Genomic DNA, 19432 nt, shown 5'->3' on the forward strand with positions numbered 1-19432 from the left:
AAAAAGGGAGAAAATCTATACAATTACCTCAATGGAAATAGAAAAACACTAATACAATTCAATATCTATTATAAGTAGAAAAAGAAAAAATATCTCATTGCAAATGAGGCCTGTGCACGCCGAGCAGACCTGATCCTGCCACCTGCCTTGCGGTGGGGGGGGGGGGGGCGGTGGTGCTGAGTTGCGGGCATGGTCTCAGCTACTTTCCTCCTGACCCCCACGTGGGCACATAAGCATCTGGACCTGAAGTGAGTGGCGGACATCAACCCCCTAAAAAAAGCCACAGCTGTTCCTGTAACTAGCATGAATGGGGAACAGGAACCAAATCCAGTTGCAGAGAGAAAGAGAGAGAGAGAGAGAGAGAGAGAGAGAGAGAGAGAGAGAGAACGAGAACAAAAGGAATCATTTGTGGAAGAACAGACCAGCAAGAAGTGGGGAGGAGAGAAGTGAGGAGGCATGGATATGAGCAAGGCACAATAATATGTGCTTTAAAATGTCATCACGAAATCATTATTTTGTATACTGATTAAAAAATGAAAGTAGAAGGGGTGGGTGTTTTGGGGAAGCAAACTGAAAGAGAGAGGGTGATGGGTAAAGACGGATAAATATTGTTGTAATCTATTGCATGCATGTCTGAAAACACCATAATGGAAGTCACTGTGTTGTGTGGCTATTAATATGAATAAACTAAAACACCTTCCTTGTCTTGCAATTTAGGCTTCTTACCACTATGTGGCAGTGCAGGCACTCCAGCTTTCCAGGTCCTGAAGGGCTGGGCTTGCTATCTTCCCATACCTTGTTTACCCAAATCCTTTTCTCTGCTAGAAAAGAGGTGTGCATCTCTTCCTTTGGTTGCTAAATTCTTTCAGGCTAAGGGATCTGTTTTCTCTCTTTTAATGTTCTACAGAGAAAACCTTATTAATGGTTATCTATGGGGCTCAAGCCAAGAGGGGTACATGCCTGACTTCCCTAATTCTTCCACAGTTCTTAGGATTTTATCTCCAGCCCTATCCTAGCAGTAAGAGGGTAGAGAGAGGGGATCTGTTTATCTGATTTCCACATCCCCGCTTTTCACACAGATTTACAGGCACTGTCTCGTGACTCAGGTTTTGTGTTGTCATGGGACATGTCTCCAGGGCTGTGTTAGACTTCTCTTTACACTGTTGATAGGATGACTCAGGAAGGCGTGGCGAGACGAGCTAGGCTCCGCCGCATGGGACCTTGGGTGAGTCATTTTGTCCCAGGAGGCTTAAGTCCTTCACTTTACGAGGAGAGGGTGAGGTCAGGAGCCATGGAAGACTCTTCCCTCTAGCACTGAAAACAAAATTCCGTGAAATATGCTATTATTGTTTTTCTTTTGATATGGAGCTATTCCAGACAGCTCTCATCTGGTGTTTTGCTTAATTTGCACACAATGATTAATTTACACACAAGCTTAGCCTGTATCCCTTGGCAACACTTAGCAACTGCCTGCTTTCAAAAAGCAGTCAGTTGGATGGTTTAAAGAGACACTGTCCTAAACTGGACATGGTGATGCTTGCCTGTTACCAAGCACTCTGGAGGTGTAGAATGAGAATCAGGAATTCAAGACTAGCCTCAGCTACATATTGGATTTGAGACCAACCTGGGCTACATGAGATTCTATCACAAACCAAAAACAGAAGAGAAGAAAAAAGCAGAGAGAGAGACAGAGACAGACAGACATAAACACAACACATAGCACACACCCTAATCATGGAATACAGCTATTCAAATAAGGCTGGCCTCATTTGGGGTCTATATCTCCTTCTGAATTTAAAGAAATTTTTCATATAAGTGTATTTCACTTGTAGAGGAACAAGTCAGACTTACAAGGTCTGGCTTCCAACAGAACAAGTGATCTATGATCTTTTTTTTTTTCTTTTTTGGGTTTAGAACCAAAGTCATTCAAGACTGCAACTGTGGACAGCCAGAATGGTCCTCACATTCTCCCGATGCTTCGGTTTTACAAACATAGAGGGTACAGCGCTCCTTCCTTGTCTAGCCCTTGGATTTTCCAGAGCTACATGAATTTTATGCGATTCGATGAAAGGCTGGAAGGTTAGCTTCTTGAGAGAGCGTGTATTGAGTGCTAGTGCATTTCAGAATGTGGTCTAATTTCATGTGGTTCCTATAGTCACAAAATGGTGCTTACCTGTAATCCCAGCACTTAGGATGCCCGTCAGAAGGACTGTGTGTTTATGGCCTGTGTTGTGTGTTCCAGGAGACATTCTCAGACCCTTATCTGTAACATGAAAGGGCCTGCTTGTTGGGGTTTCTGTTCTGCCTGGTACCTCACAGCCGGCAAGCCCCAAAGAAAATCATAAAGAATCTACATTAGGTTATAAAACTGATTGGCCCATTAGCTCAGGCTACTTATTAGCTCTTGTAGCTTATATTAACCCATTATTCTTATCTATGTTAGTCACATGGCTCGGTACCTTTCTTAGTGGGGCAGCTCACATCTTGCTTCTTCGGTGATCTGGACAGAACAGTGGAGGGAGCTTCCTGCTTCCCAGAATACTCCTGTTCTTATCGCCCCGCTTCTACTTCCTGTCTGGTTGATCCACCTATACTTCCTGCCTGGCCAATCAGCATTTATTTAAAACATGATTGACAGAATACAGACAATTCTCCCGCACCACTTATCTCAAGAACATTACAAAGAAAACTTATAGTTACACAAACCCCAAATTCAGATGTGTGCCATGTGCATAGCATCAGGAGGTTAGTTAGCAGTGTTTCCTGAGGAGGTGCCTCTTTTTCAGAAAATGTCTTGCAGCCACATAGCTGATCAGTGGCAGCCTGGTCTTCAGACTCTGGTCAGCCAGAATCCAGAGCCTGTGCTGTGTGCAGCCTCCTCCCATTTCATGCGTCACTTGTCTACCTGTCAAAGAGAGACAGATCTGAGGATTACCAGAGGTGATGAGCTGAAGGCTACCAGAAATGGCCCAGTGGTAGAGCAAGACTTGGTAGTTTAACCCCCAACGTCACCCCCAGCGTAAATTAAAAAAAGAAAAAAAGTTGGTGCTAGTTAAAAAGGTAAAGGCAGTGTATAATCCCATCAGTGAGGAGAACAGGGTCCCATGTGAAAGCAATCACTTAATCCTGTAGGAGGTGACTGGGCCTTTTCGAGGGAGACAAGCAGTTTGGAGTGGGCCGCCTGGGGCCCAGTCAAGTGGAAACTCACCGAAGGCTGATTGGTGATGAAGCCAGTAGCCTCTGCAGCTGGCAGTGGGAGAAGTTAAGTGTCTGTCCCTGCCAGGGACTAGCAGAGGCATCCTCCTTCCTGAGGGTGGCACTTGGAGAAGGCTTGTCAGGTCCTTGAAAAAGATACTTTTGAATTGTAGGAGATACAAACCCATCAGAGGAATGGGCAAGCCTTCACAGCTACAAACCTATTGAAGTGGCCCTGGGGGCCTTGTCAAGTTGGGCTAGAGAGACAGTTCATTCTTCAGTAGACTCTGGCCTTTCTCTGGCAGCACTGTCAGGGGTGGGGCTGAGTCACCTCCCCATGCTAATGTTTCTTGACTCCAGTGGATAGGAAGGAAGAGGATTGGCTATGGTTCTTAGACACCATGAGATTGAGATTGAGGTGATCCCAAGGCGAGCTCAGAGGAATCTAGCTTAGAGTCACCCTTATTGTTTGTAAAGTCAAAGTATTAGAAGTCTGTGAGGATCATTCCTGATTGCTCCTAGGAATCTTGAACAAACTGATTCTAAGTCATAAAAATCGCAGGTTTTCCCCGCTCAACTGTAAGTCAGACCTCGCTAGGCTGACCAGTTCCCTCCCCCACAGCATGTTGCTTAGTGGTGTTTCTTGCTTGAGCTTAGCCTTGCATGGGACTGTCTGGCTTCCTGTTGCAGGCCCGGCTAGAGCCCAGCCATGGCAAACTTACCTCCCAGACACAGCAGCTGCAAGGGACACAGGCCAGGGAAGCAAAGGAAGCAGAAAGGATAGTGCTGAGTGTCCTGGAGAGCGCTTGGGTCCCTGCAGGACCTCAGTTCAGCAAGTCACAGTTCCTCACTGATTACCAAGGCCTTGAGAAGCCAGCACCAACCGGCCTAAACTCACGTTGACCTTCCTGCCTCAGCCTGTCTGGGTCTTTTTAAGTGTTTTGTGTTTCCTACATTGAGAGTGTTTCCCTGCACGGTGCTGTCAGCCTGGATGCTTTGCACTCGCTATTTCTGTGATACCTACTGTCTTCCTGGTTCACCACCTGGTCCTGCTTGTCCTCTGAATCAACATCTTTGTCAGGACCCTCGCTTGCTAGATGCCGGAAGCTGCTCCTCTGTCCCCACCCCTCTGCCTGCTCTTCTTGTTTCTACTACTCAGCTGTGGAGTCTTGGGTTGCTCCCTTACTTGCAGCCTCTTCCATGTAGCAGCTCAGACTTCTTACTATGCTAAAGGTTTAGGGTCACAGCAGTTACCCCTGAACCACAGGATACAGCCAAGCAAGGGAAAACCACCTTTTCCCAAAACATAGATCTCACTGTTACATATTTAATTCAGAAATAACATCGGAGGTACCAACTAGTAATGGAGTGGTTTTAGTGACAAGTTAATGACTCTGTTATGTGGTCTTTCCTAAAACACAGTTTGGCACTATATTCAGCTTTTCCTCTGTGGTGCTGTATAGTGGTAGATACGGTGCCTGGGAGACGGGATGAAGGGAGGGGAGGCTGCAGGTACTCACCAAGATGGGTAAACCGCACCAACTTCACTGTGGGGCATGGGGCAGGCATTCAGCCCTGTCCAAATCTGTTTTTGTTCATGATAAGGTCTTTTAGTTTCCATTGCAAGCCCTGCTTCTGATGTTCCCTTTCCTTTGATGTTAGCAAAGATGTTGAAGATGGGGCAACCTCACCCCCTCATTAGCAGCTGCTGGGCCTTTCACTCATTGGTCTGGCATAAAGACTATTACTCTGACAGATAGATGGACTAACCTTAGGCAAGCATCTGCCTTCCAGAACACTCCTACAGATCCCTGAGGCATCTATGCGAAGGTCGTAGTTGATCACCTTGGCCCTGATGACCACAGCCACACAAAGGACTGTATGATCCAGTTTGTTTGAGGGAGCAGTGGCTGACTACAATAGTCCCCACCTTGTCCAGAGGGGGAACTTCCTGGCTAACCTACCAGAGAGACGGTGAGGAACAGTGCTAAGAGACAAGGCTGTGATTGGTCCAAATCCATCACTGTGATTGGTCTAGAAAAAACAGCCGAAGCACCCCCTTTCAGGCTATTGCAGGCTGCTCAGGCTCACTCAGTGAGTCAGCCAGGAAACACCCTCTTTTACTGCTCTTGCTAGCTTTGCTTGCAACATTGGGACCAATTAAAGCCCCTTCCTCCCCCCTGCCTTGCTCCTTTCCTGCCTGCTGTCAGTAGAGCAGGCAGAGCTGGTAACACGATGTAAGAAGTAGCAGAGACAGCACAGAGCGACAGCAGCAGTGCAGAAAATAGCCACATGACTGGACAGGCTGGCAAAGCCACACTGAAAGTATGCAGGCAGCCTTGGCAGCTGACGTAGTGGTGGCAATCTCAGGAGCAAATGTGGCGGTGGCTCGCTCAGGTGCTCGCCTGAGTGGTTGTGGCTGTATCAGCAGCAGGTGCCAGCTGCCTGGCTCCTGTGCCTCACAGGGCACCCTAAACCTTTTTCATGGAGGTGGAAGTGGGCACTCCAAGTAGTTGTGGGTAGTAACCAAGTTGTGGAAGGCGTTAGGCTACCAGCTGTATGACAGCCGAGCTATTTAAGGGTGGCCAAAGCAGAAAGAAGAGGGGTCGTGACTGAAAGAGAGTGGGAGGCAGGCTGAAGAAGGATTAAAAGGCTGTCAGCAGAGGTCACCAGCAGAGTTCCATAGAGCGTCTCATCTTTCAGACCAAGAGCTGCGACACTGACCAATGCAAAGGCTTCCTTAGGGTCTCTGCCTGAGGGCTTTACGAAAACTGTCACACTAGAGGGGGCTGCTGCAGGTTCCACCAGCTTCTGATTGGTGACAAGACTACTACAGAAAGAGTGCTTGAGCCAAAGCCATGCAATATGTGACTGTCAATTTTGTGATCAAGATGGCTACAAAGTAACTAATGGGTGGGTACTGTATACAGTGTGGACACACTGGAGAAAGGATGGATAATCTTCTATAGTGAGATGCTCTGAGATTTCATCACACTACTCAGAATGACCCAGAATTTAAAACTTATGAAGTATTTACTTTCCACTTATTTATTTTGGATGGCAGTTGATTGTAGGTAACTGAAACGTTGGAACGTGAATTCACAGATTGAGGGTGGGGGCTACTGTGTAGTCTCTGTATGATACCTCTGGTACAGGTGTTGCTCAACATTGGGAATCAGCTAAATTAAACTATAAGCCTAGGTGACAAGATCCATTTATGCAGTCAGTGAGTAGGTGTTCAGTGCATCTTCTGCATTCTGTTAGCACTGGACATTCAAGGTGATTTCTTCCTTCCTTTGTGTAGCTTAGTTTCTAATAAAAGTGATTTTTCTCAAAAGAGGTATCACGTTTAGGTAGTAGAATAATGTGAAGAAATCAATGGAAAGCAATTAATGTGGGAAAGATTTAGCATATTTTTTTTAGGTTTTCTTTTACATATCTTTATTTGTAATCATATAAATATATGATAATTTTGTTTTATTTTATAGTTATATTTAGCCCATTAGGTATAATTTATTTTAATCATCTGAAGCTTAATTGATTCTAATTATTTGGAAGTTGTGGTTGCTAAGGAGATTAAAAGGCAAGCTTGTTTATGAGGCTGAAAGGGTTTGAAAAGCAAAATGTATTTGTTTCCCTTCATTCCAAAGCATCTTATATAAGGGAAAGAGAGCGCATCCCTTGAAACCCCATGGCTTCAGGGGCTCATCTTCCTACAAAGCTTAATTTAGAAAGGGCACATCCAACCCAGAGAAAAAGCTTTTCAACTAAGACATAAACAACAAAATGGTGTCAGCATAAATTTTAATTGGAAACCTAAAATTCAGTGGAGTAGAGGTTTGCCAACATTGGCAAGAAGAAGAAAAATGTGTGTGTGTGTGTGTGTGTGTGTGTGTGTGTGTGTGTGTGTGCGCGCGCGTGCACACATGTTTATGCTTGTGTGTATGCATGCATATGTGTGCATGTGTGGGCATGTATGTGCATGCACATGGGTGTGTGGTGTGTGTGTTCATGCATGTGTGTATGCATGTGCATGCAGTCGTATGCATGCATGCATACACATGTGTGTTTATACAGTATCTTTAGTCATTGTGTTAGTCAGCTTTCCATAGCCACAACAGAACCCCTGAGGTAATCTTGTAAAGAGGAAAGGTCTGTCTTTGAGTGCTGTCGTGGAGACTCTCATTGACTGATTGGCAATGCTGCTTTGGGCTTGTAGCAATGAACACATCATTACAGGGCATTTGTGGCAGGACAAACAGTGCATTTTGTGGCTTAGAATGAGGGGAAAAGAGGAGGAAGTTGTGGCTTCACCATTCTCCTTGAAGGCTAGCCTTGATGACCTCTCTGGGACCTCTTAGAACTCTGTGTCCTCTCAGTTCTACCAAACTGTAACCAGCACCCCAGAAGCTACTGTAGTCCAGATCCAATTGTCCTAAACCTGGGAGGTCACGGCTTGTGTCCCACGAAGTTCAGCCACTGGTCCTCAGAAAACCACTTAAAACAGGCAAGTTGGTAATGAAAAACAGAACAAGGAGCTTAATTCAGTGTGGTGATATTGGGAAGAGGACAAAGAAACCCAGTGACTCCCTTCCCTAGTTCATCTTTAGGGTCCTAGAATGAGGGTAGGGATTAAATGGAAGGCAACAGATGCACAAATCTAAACAGTCCAGCCAAGGTGTGGTCCTACCCACCATTCCTCTGTCATTATTTGGAATCCTATGATGTGGTCTGAGAAGTTGTAAATCCTTTCTGGAGATGAATACTTCCGCTGGCTGGTGCCTTTGCCTTCTGCCAACATTAGATCCTGGGGAGAGTCCCTTCCATTGGCATCCATTGATTCAATAATCTGATAGTCAGATTCAGAGATGTATGTGTCTCTCAGAATATCTTCATTTCTGTCAAATCATCGCATCATCGTTACTTTCTTCTTATCTAAAATATGTAAAAGCATGGTTGGCATTTCTGTGGACTTCACTTTTGCAAACATCTGCTTATGTAAATTTAACACAACTTGTACTTTTGTTAATTAGCTTTTGGCTTAATTGGCTTCTGAGATCCAGCCAAAGACTGAAGATGAAGAGGGTGTTCTTCCCCCACTCTGCAGCGCTCTGAGGAGATACTCTGGTTTCTAGTCTACCTGAGGATGGTTGTTATGCTTCACTGAGAACCCAGAACTCATTCTTTGCAACTGGGTAGAGCAAGTGTTAGGGACATGCAAGGCCCTGGGTTTGGTCTAGCATATTGATAGCCCCTCTTTGACCTCACAACTGCTAATTTTGGTTTCCCTAAGCCAGTTTCTCCATTTCTGTCTGCCTTTGATGGTAATTGTAGAGAATAACAGCCGTGGAGGCCTTTGAGGATGGCTCCTTCCCTGTGTCCCCATTGGACCCCTCTTCCTCCTTTTCTGGTAATACTAGAGAGGGGTTCCCTCTTTAGGATTAAATTACCAAATGCAAGGGTAGAAGTAGCTGGGCTTTGTTGAGGCCCATTAGGAAAAATCTACTTCCTCTTGGAAAGGAAGGAAGGAAGAAAGAAAGGAAAGAAAAGAGAGAAAGGAAAAGGAAAATCTAAGTTCTATCTGTGGCTGTAGTTGGAGATTTGTCGTTCTGAGCTACGTAAGACATTACTCACTATAGTCTCCTCCTCTTGCAGTTAATCTAGCTGGGCCTGTCAATCACCTGACCAGGAGTCCATCCCCAGGGAAGCAAGTTCAGTTGAAGACATGCTAAGGAGAAGGGAGGACTAATTATGCCCTTATGGACACAAAGTATGTATCCTTCAGAAACTTCTCCCGTAGGGCAACTCTTGCAGTGCTTCCAGGAGGCAGACCGCACAGACCCCTTTCTCTTTTCTTAAGTCAGAAAAGCATAGCTTTTCCTTTTTCTTATCTTTGTTTCTTTTTTTTTTTTTTCAGACACCGACCAAAAGTTTGAGCCTGCTTTCTCTGACACTCTGGGCTTTCCCACTCACAGTCTGGAGCCCCACTCACCTAATGCTATGCAGCAACATGCTGCCTTCTGTTGTGGAAGCCATGGTTCCTCTCTTTCTTGGCTTCATCTGGGCATCTGCCTAGATTCCTAGATTCACACTTGTCTGTTTTAGTGTTTATCTCTCAATCACTAATAAAATTGCCCTTGAACTTCCTTCTAAATGTGTTTTTTAATTTCTTTTATCAATAATTAGGTACCCCCCCAAAGGAAACCTTGGTTTCCTCAGTAAAAATAGTAGGCGAACAAGTAGGTTATTTTATTGTACATCTTCATTTCATAACAAATATTTAAGTAGCATCATATAAAAATCTATTTGTTCCTTTCATGCATATTATTTAAGTGTAATGCCTAAAATTTTCACCATTATTAAAAGTCGTGTGTTTACGGGGTTTCCCTGGGAAATGCTACATTGCATAAAGGTGGGGCATATATTCTGTTTGTGTGTATATGTTTAATAGGTTTTCTAAAGAAGCTTTATAAAATGTCTTGAAGAAAATACATGTGCTTCCCCTCCCCCCATCCCTGACACTCTGTTTTCAACATGATCACTCTGTTGTTGAGGCTCTCTGCTAAGGTCTGTAACTGGCTTTTATTGAGTTTTTCAACTCCAGCTTCATTTCAGTGTGAGTTTTCTTTAAAAATTTAAACTCTGTTTTCATATTGCCTTAGGATTTCGATTTCTGTGAATAAAAATCATGACCTTGGAGAGACAAGGGTTTATTTCCTCTAACAGCTCTCGGGTCACATTCTGTCATTGCAGGAAGCCAGGGCAGAAACGGAATCAAAAGTCCTAGAGGAGCAGTGTTTACTGCCTTGCTCCCCACGGCTTGCTCAGCCTTGCTTTCTTATACTACCCAGGATCACCTGCCTAAGGGGTGGCCTCACCCACAGTGGGCTGTGCCTTCCCACATCCATTATGATCAAGATAATGCCCCACAAACTATGCTAAGTCTTATAGAGGCATTTCATCAACCGAGGTTTCTTCTTCCGAGATGTGTAGGTTTGTGTCAAGCTGACAGAAACCAACCTGTACTTGGATTGGCTCCTTCATTTCGTCCGTCTATCTTTGGGTAGTTTGACCATGTTTGTAATCCTTCTTTTGGTTTCTTTGTCTGAGAGTTCTTCCAGGTTATTTTCAATAGGGGTTATTACTGTGGGATTTGTATTTTTTTTTTTTTTGGAGGAGCTGTGTTATTTTGGTTTTTCGTATTGTTTTTATTTCTGTGTTGGGATTTACACATCTGGAGTTTGTTAGTTGGTTGAGTTTTTCTTTCTTTTTTTGTTTCCTATCTTCTTTCAGCAGGAGGGGGCTAATTCTGTGCAGGATTGGGATGTTGATTCCTCTATTTGTCTGACATTTGGAGGTACAGTCTCTATTCCAGGTCTTCTGCTTGTCAACTACAGACTGGTCTCTTCAGTGGCTTGGCTAAGGAGTTTGGAGGAAATTTCCTCTGGCAGTGTAGACCGCTCCTGGGTCTCAGGGCTGGAAAGAACTGGGGGATCCTGGTCAGTCAGCTGTCAGGACTTCTCTGAATCCTGAATGGAGGTTTCCCAGCCACAGGTAGTAGCTGACGAATTCCTTATGAGGAGGTTGGGAACTATACAGGCCCTGCAAGGGACTGGGAGGAGGTGGTGGTCCCTGACCAGTAGCTATGGGGCTTTGGGGTAACATAACCAGATGGTGCTGGGAAAGGGAGTGTGGGTAGCCTGTCTGGGTCTCATTACTGTGTGGGATGGCCTGTGGGTCCTTGGTGGGGAGCAGGCTGGGATCTGATGAGCTTCCAAAGGTAGGGAAGTGGGCCAGGAGGTGGTGATTATATCCCTGGAAAGCAGCTGTTGGGATTCCTCCCGAGATTCAGGGTTGGTTGATGACGAGTGGGTAGACAGAGGGCAAGGGCCAGAGGCGATGGATGACTGCAGTGATGCCATCTTCACTGGTTTCTGGACACAAGACGGCTGCACATATGAACTCCTAACATCTGTGACCGCATGTATGTTCATGCCATACATGCCATACATGTATGCCATACATGTATGTATGCCATACATGCCATGAACGTGGAAGTTCAAGCCAGGCAGAACCCCAGCGTGGACACAAAGTTGGTGTGTAGGAAAAATGGGGACAGATCCGGGAGGAGTTGGGGGAACGATGAATGGTATCAGAGCATTCATTGCATGAAGACCACGGAGAGTTCATTAAAATGAGACGAAGAAGAAGAACATCTGAAAACTCAGAAAAACTTTTTAATATGTCACCCCCTCAGGAGGTCAACTTTAAAACAATTATCACTTCCACAGCTTACTCCTGGGGCTTAATTGTGCCCCCTCTCAGGGCTCAGGGTGAAATGTCAATCTCAAAGTTGCACGCTACTGCTGTTTGGGGATGGAGGTGATGAAGGCACGTCCCACCCCCACCCCAGGGCAGAATTTGTGGCTGTGTAAGATCCAAGAATGCCTTTGCTTTCTCCCTGTAGATACAGTAGGGAGCCCCAGATGCTGACAGGTGCTGGTCTGCTGCTCTTGGATTTCACAGCATCTAGATCCGTGAATCAAACAAAACAAAAGAACAACAACAATAAAAAAACCACCGCCACCATCACCAAAAAAACAAAACAAAACCTTGTTTATAATTGATCTAGTCTGTAGAGAATAGACTAAGATGGCTACCTTACTTCATGCTCCTAAACCTTGTTGGACTATGCGCAGTGAGGACTTTACTTAGTGGAGTGACTGCAGATAGAACCTGCAGGATGGTTCTGTCTCATCCCAGAGTGCATTCTTTCTCTCAGGGGTTTCCCTTTATAAAGCATTGGCCTTTCTGTCTCAGAGCTGAGGACTTGCAGGCTACTTTGCCATGCATGCTTCCCGTGTCCACTGCTCTTGCAAGTGGAGCACGCTTGAACTGCTTTGCTTTCCGTTGGTGACCCCTGGGCTCCTCTTACCGCTCCTGTGAGCTTCATTAGCGCAGGAGACACAGACCCCCGTCCCCCAGGCACCACAAATAACCCATTGTTAGCAAAATAAAGTGCATTTGTTTTCTGTGGGCTTTTATTTACCTGGGTAAGGCCTGGTCTCAAGTAACATGTGTGATTTCCATGTCTGAACTTGCTGGCAGGTGCCTTCATATTGTACTTTAGAGTTTTTCATTCTGCGTGAGTAGGAACCTGCAAAACACTAGTTGAAGCTTTTCCAACCATTGACAGACCCCAGATTTTGAGTGACTTTATTGTTTTATATTTTCAATTTGTGTAGATGTCATTTTTTTTTCCACTTCCCTCTTGGCTCCTCTTCTTTTTCAAAAATATTCTTCATCTTCATGCAGGTTGAAATGATTTCCGGTATGGTGAAAAGATTAACCCAGAAATGAAGCGGAGATGATCACAGGTTGTTAATGTCAGTTGCTGTAGGATACAGAGACTACAGTGGAAAAGGGGAGCAAACAAAACAAAACAAAACAAAACAGCTGCCATTCATGCCCAGATCTCTAATTTTTCATTTATAAAATCTTAGACACGCCGATTCTCGCTGTTTTCCCCAGACACAACAGCTTCCTTGTGCATCTCACCTTCTTCACACTTAGCTGCAGACGGATTAATGAAACCTAGTTTCTCAATTAATCTTGTATGGCTTAGCTATTAAGTATTGAAGACTTTTTGTTATTTGAAAGTTTAGTGATTGACAGGGATTCATGAACAGTGGGGCTTCCTCCAAAACCCGGATTAGGCACAAACCCCACCGAAACACCTGGTTTCGCAGAAAGATCCTTTATTAAGCAGGGAAGGAAAGTTAAAGTGGCTGCTTTCTGACTCTGGCAGAAAACAGCGGCAAGGGACCTTGCAGGTGTCAGTTAGAATGGGATAGGATGTGGTGGGAAAGGAGATAGGGGACAAGGGAGAAGGGGAAGGGACAAGGATGTCTGTCCCCGGGGACAAAGGACTGCCTCTGGATAGAGAGGAGACAGACATGGCACATAGGCAGTTTAAAAAGGTAAAATGGGAAACCCTGTGTGTTAGGATGAGGTGTTTAATTTTAATTGGGCATGTTAATTAGGTCAGTGAAAGGGGGGTTTGGTTGCTGGACTTCAGTACTTCTGGACTTCGGTAATCAGCCTCAGGTGGAAGAGACCAAATAAGGAGATAGCTTTAGGAATCTAATGTAACAGCTTTTGGTAAGACAGAGGGAATGAGGAAAAGGACAAGGCCTGCCAGAGTCACATGCTCGAATGGGCTACTGTCCCATTTTCACATCCCTACTATTCTATTTGAATCTGTTTTTGGTGACCAGTCTCTTTGTGCAGTGTGGTTCAGATGCCACTGACTGCCTCGGCTTTGGGGAACCCATCTGGTTAAGCTAAGTTGACAGACTGTTATGGCCAGAGGGTCTTGAGCTCTGTTTTTAGCTTTGTAATGTTTCATCCATGTCTTGGAGTTATTCTGATGGCAGGTTTTTGTTTCGTTTTTAACTTTAATTGTGTGTGTGTGTGTGTGTGTGTGTGTGTGTGTGTGTGTGTGTGAGGTGGTAGTGCTAGTGGTGCATATGAATACAGTGTTTGCAGAGGCCTGAAGAACAGAAGAAGGTGTCGGATTCCCTGGAGCTAGAATTACAGGCAGTTGTGAGCTGCTTGATGTGGCCAAGATGGGTACCAAGAACCAAACTTAGGTCTTCTGCAAGAGCAGCAAGTGCTCTTAGCCACTGAGCCATCTCTCCAGTCCTCTGATCTCAGTTTTTAGAAGACAGCTGAATTGTTTTTATAACCATGGCCCACTTCCTGGCTCTTCCATGAGGTTAGGAATATGCAGTGTCTGGCCTGGAAGAGCCAGGTGGGTAAAGATACTAGGATGTGGCATCATGCCTTCAGACAGCAGATTAGAGGTCCTATTCTAAATCATCGTGGAGACATGTGGACTTTACTTTCGTAAACTAAGATGTTGTGATTCCTATCAAAGATGCAATGAGTATAAATAAGAAAAATGCAAGAAAATACTGGACTTCCTGTCAGAGTCATGGGATTCAGGAGAAATCCCTGTTCATACTAGGCCCTCTGGTACCTGTGGTATGGGCACAGCCTACCAGCCTAACTAGAAAGAATACTGAGATCATGTCCAAAGCCTATAGGACTCTCACTGTGCCCTTGAGACAGACAGATAGATAGATAGATAGATAGATAGATAGATAGATAGATAGATAGATAGATAGACTGATTGTGTGTGTGTGTGTGTGTGTGTGTGTGTGTGTGTGTGTGTGTGTTCAGGTAGGTAGGTAGTATATGTATTCTTTCACTCCTGAGGAATGTTCTAGCAGATTAGAACAGACTACAGCCAGGGCTGCTGCCTCCCAAGCCTGGAAGGATTGTCCTGTAGAATTAGCCACAAGTAGCATTGCTGGGGGGAAGGAAGCCCTTCTCAGTTTGCAGAAAGGCATGTCCTGCCCTGACAGCAGTCTTGGAAATACAACACAGAGGAAATCCACCTCAGGAGTGAGGACGAGAGCTAGAAAATGGGGCCACCAGAGACTCAGCTTCTTTCCTTGGCCCTTGTTTGGTTCTGAGTCTTACGAGTTGTTGCAGAAGACTTAGAGTTGGCCAACTCCTACCACTGACCCATCCCCTGAGCTCGGCTGTCCTGCTCTTAAGTTGACTCTGGTATCCTGGTGTCTTTTGTCATCTGTCCGTGCTAGATCTGAGGTTTACAAGAGTGAGGAATTTGTCTTTATCTTTTGATCTGAGATTCCCCTCTGTATGCTATGAATGTGAATATGTTTTATAACTATTGGTTAAGAAGCTGCTTTGACCTATAGCAGAGCAGAATATAGCCAGGTTAGAAGAAGAATATATATATTCTATCTATCTATCTATCTATCTATCTATCTATCTATCTATCTATCTATCTATCTATCTATCGAGAGAGAAGATAGAGTCAAAGTGACACCATGTAGCTGGGGACCCTACCAGTAGACCACAGCCTCATGGCAATATACAGATGAATAGAAATGGGTTAATTTAAGGTAGTAGGCCAAGCAGTGTTGTAATTAATATAGTTTCTATGTGATTATTTGGTTCTGGGTGGTCATGAAACAAAACACAGCCTCCAAATACAATCTTCAGGCCTCTAAGATCTTTGCACATGGTAGGCTCTTAGTAGTAGCTAAATTGGTTATTCATGTAACTAATGAGTTGTAGGATATTATCAACAGGAAGCTTGCGGTTAAATAGCCTCTATTACTGAGATCCATACATATATATCTTTTACATATATGATATATATTACACTTATGTATATCTTATGTGCATGTGAGTGCAAATATCCGTGAAGGTTAGAAGAGGATGTCAAATCCCCTGAAGCTAGAGCTATAGGCATCTGTAAGCCATTCAATGTGAGTGCTAGAAACTGCATTTCCATTCTCTGCAAGAGTAATATACACTCCTAAACATTAAGCATTTCTCTAGCACTCATTTCTGATATTTTTCTTTCTAGTATAATTCTATTAATAATTGCCATTATCATGTAGTTAGACCCCCTCATTTCCCAGAAGACAGACAGACAGACAGACAGACAGACACACACACACACACACACACACACACACAAACATGCTGTTACAAGCATGCACCTATATACCTTTGTACACACATGTGAACATACATGCACACACATATACATGTTCATATGTGATACAGCTGAGTTGCTCTGTGGGAGTTTTCTTAGAATTTGAGCTGCCTCTGTGCAGGCTTCGCCACTTACCCCCTCATGCCATCTGTGTTCAGAGGCCTGGAGGGAGGTTGGTAATGAGTTGGAGACAGGCAGCCCGAGGTCTTCAAAGTCAGTTTAAGAATTGGAAAGTAGGCTCGGGGGACATTTGCCCTTGCCTTTAAACTCGGCTTTTCGTCCACCTCCAGAATTGTGGCATATAGACCATGAGATACTCAGTTGGCAATTGAATGGGTGAGTCCATGGACATTTGGGGCTTCTGTTGTAGGCTGCAGACTTAGATCCATCTGGAAAGGGCTCAGAGCCTAGTGAAGAATTAGACCTCTCACTCTGATTGAGTGGTTTGGAACAAGAGACGTTTACATGGTCATGTTTTGATAAGAAGTACAAGTGAGATAAGGTATGTTTTCAGCGCTATATCCCTCGGGCTTTCCCTTAAAGAGGCAGCCACACCACACTTACAATGGACACTCGGCTGTGCGCACTCTCCCACCCACCCTCTTTTTGTAAACCATGAAAGTGTTTTGTGTATACTTACCCTTCTGCCCATTATCACATATATTAGTTAGCACAGGTAGATGTGTCATTGCTTATTTCCTTATTTCATTACATTATAGTGTGTCTAACCAGCCTCCTAACAAAAAGCACTTAATGTTGGAAATGTAATATTTCAGAGCATTAGCCACTGTCAAGGAATTACTAATGAAAGTTAGTTTTGTAGTATTGCTGATTATCTTGAATATACAAAAGATCTCCTGAGGCCCTGGAACCTGTCGTGACAGAGGTGAGTGTATTAGTAAAAGGACAGGGTTGATGAGAACTCATTTGCTATGTGCTCAGTTTCCCTGCCCAGGCAGTTGAGTTTCATTTCAAATACATATCCATAAGATGGTGGTTCATACTGCAAAGCAAACTCAGAAGACATCTTCTCTTCCACGGAGAAACTTCCATAGTTCTGGGACAGAGCTAAGAGGTTTTTGTTGTTGTTTTTTGTTTTGTTTGTTTGTTTGTTTTTAGATTTGTTTGTTTATTATATGTGTAGTGTTCTGTTTGGATGTTTGCCTGCACTCCCGAAGAGTGCAGATCTCACAATAGATGGTTGTAAGTACCACGTGGTTGCTTGGACTTGAACTCAGAATATCTGAAAGACCCGTCAGTGCTCTTAACCTTTGAACCTTCTCTCCAGCTCAAGTTGAGAGTTCTTTACCAAAGCATTTTTAGGCTGTCCAAGGTTGACCCATGAAGTGGTATACCTCCTTACTGTATTCTGACCCCTTGTCAATTTTATGCCTCTCACCTGTCCTCAGTCCAGCATAACATGACTTGGTTGGCAAACTTCCTTTGAATGGTAATTGAGAAAAGCTGCATGGGTGATCTGACAGGTATATTCACATGGCTAGGCATGTCCCCAGGGAGTGGATTGACAGGTATATTCACATGGCTAGGCATGTCCCCAGGGAGTGGATTGACAGGTATATTCACATGACTAGGTATGTCCCCAGGGAGTGGATTGACAGGTATATTCACATGGCTAGGTATCCCCAGGGAGTAGATTGACAGGTATATTCACATGGCTAAGTCTGGGGGAGCAAGCTCTGCACGCTGCTGCTCTCTTGGAGGTGCCCGGGAGCCCTGCAGGAGATGCCAGCCCACTTGATCTTCCTGTATCTTGCTCTTTTCTCCCGTCCACTTTCCATGAGCTACTATTGATGTAAAAACAAACAAAAACTTAAAAGTAAAGTCTCAGTTTCTTTGAAGTTTTCGAACAATTTCAGCTTAATCTGGCTTTTCGACTGAGCCATTATTGTCCCTAAAATCATTATTGCCCCTGCAGATGCTTTGGTATCAATGCAGGGCAGGCTAGCTAAACTCAGCTGGTCTCTCTTAGGAGCTATGGTATTTTCAGTGTGGACTCATGTAATGTGTAGTTTTTTCAGGAAAGAGCACTGTGTCAGAAACATTTGTGTTCTGTAAATAACGCCACAGTGATGAAGTAACCAGAAATGTCAGTTAGAATATATTCTTGGCCAGAGACAAACACCAGCCTGCTTCTTGCATCTTGCCGATTTCACTACAGTTGGAAGGGAGCCTGCACTGTGATAAAGCATGCCGCAGGGGTCTCTGTGTTATATACAGTAATAGTGCTGACATCAGCGGAGAGAGTGGACATGCCATCTCTCACATCCCCATCTCTGAGTGTAGATTTCCAGGTTTGAAGTGGCTCGTTATTTCTGCATGGAAATGCCACATGCCACTTCAACCATATTGTCAACGTCTACCCATGCATTTCTCACCTTTTGTCAAATTTGTTCCCTGGTGTAGAAAAGTGAGAACCATACATACATACATTGATATATTTCAGTTTATTGAGGGGTGCTGGGGAGAACAGAACAGACTCACGGGGTCGAGGGAGCTGGTTACCGGCCACACACTGCTTCATGCCTCCTGACTCCGGTTTTCACAACCCAAAAGAGCGTGCTTCACTGCTCTGTCCCTTTTATGAGATCAGGCAAGAAGCCACGGCTTAAGGCTGGTATCCCAAAGCTATTGGCGGAATGAGTTTCTACAATACTTCCCCTTTTTGTCTAACCAAATAAGAAGGTTCTATACCTAATCTAAAACTATGCACAATATGAAGAATTATCAAGTATTGTCCAAGGGAAAGAAGAGGTAATAACTTATACAAAAATGGAACTACAACCAACAAGAACAACATCAAGCAAGAAACACGTACTAAATGTTTAGGCCATGGTAATTGGGAAATAACAGAGATTATTCCGATAGCTGTCCTATCCTGAAGAGTCTAAGTCTTGTACCTAATATGCCTTAGCTAAGATACAAGAAGATTGTAACTGTGACCATCTGGTCTTCAGCCCCATCAAAGATTTGAGAAGGAAAACATTACCTGAGTAAGCAGGAAGTACAAGCAAGCAACTTCCAAAAGATGCAAGAAATGACAGAAACAGCTGGCTACCTGGACAGTCATCACCCAAAGTCTCTCTGTAATGTTGGGGCAACCAGCTTTGGCTATAGGCCTAGAATATCTGGCACACCATCTTCAGAAACAGGAAAATTCAAAAGACTGTCCTACCCTGTCTTGGCAAGGTTCAGCAGTTGCTATTGGTGGAATACACAACAGTGTAGAGCAGGGGTAGCTTTCAATCCCTGTGAATCTTCTCCTGTACCTCATACCTGTGTCTGAATTTGTTAATGTTTGAGGATACTTCTATAGTTGGTTGTCAGGGTTTCTCTTGATGTTTGTACAGAACTAGGCAATGGTTAACTATCTTACTTTCTTATTGGGCAGTATCTGTGTTCTAGAAGGAACACAGAACTTACGTTTATCACAACAAATCTTATCTGGATTCCAATCTTTAGAGTTTTGCCTATAAAAGCTTTCAGAGTCCAAGAGCAGAGACTTCAAAATGCATCCATTCTGTCTCCAGTGAATCCCAGCTAGGGTTTGTATGTCAGCGTTCTTCTCCAAATGTCTATAGACTTTGCTAGTACGTATGACGGCCTTTAAATAGGGCTTTC

The 19432-nt window shown here is 44.2% G+C and overlaps 1 protein-coding gene across 6 annotated transcripts in view; it reads left to right on the top strand.

The window, feature by feature from the left end:
- Arhgap44 (Rho GTPase activating protein 44) overlaps positions 1–19432 on the top strand; it is a 176893-nt gene that overhangs the window by 32220 nt on the left and 125241 nt on the right. The window contains exon 2 of one of the 6 annotated variants that reach the window (XM_087910520.1): positions 8851–8965. The exons of the other annotated variants lie outside the window; for them this stretch is intronic. Within the exon in view, the coding sequence (XP_087766646.1) occupies positions 8955–8965 (11 nt within the window). The 5' untranslated portion in view covers positions 8851–8954. The remainder of the gene's footprint in view (positions 1–8850; positions 8966–19432) is intronic. 6 annotated transcript variants of the gene reach the window in all.

Source organism: Myodes glareolus, chromosome 9 (genome assembly GCF_982192425.1).
Source record: "Myodes glareolus chromosome 9, mMyoGla1.1, whole genome shotgun sequence".
NCBI lineage: Eukaryota > Metazoa > Chordata > Mammalia > Rodentia > Cricetidae > Myodes > Myodes glareolus.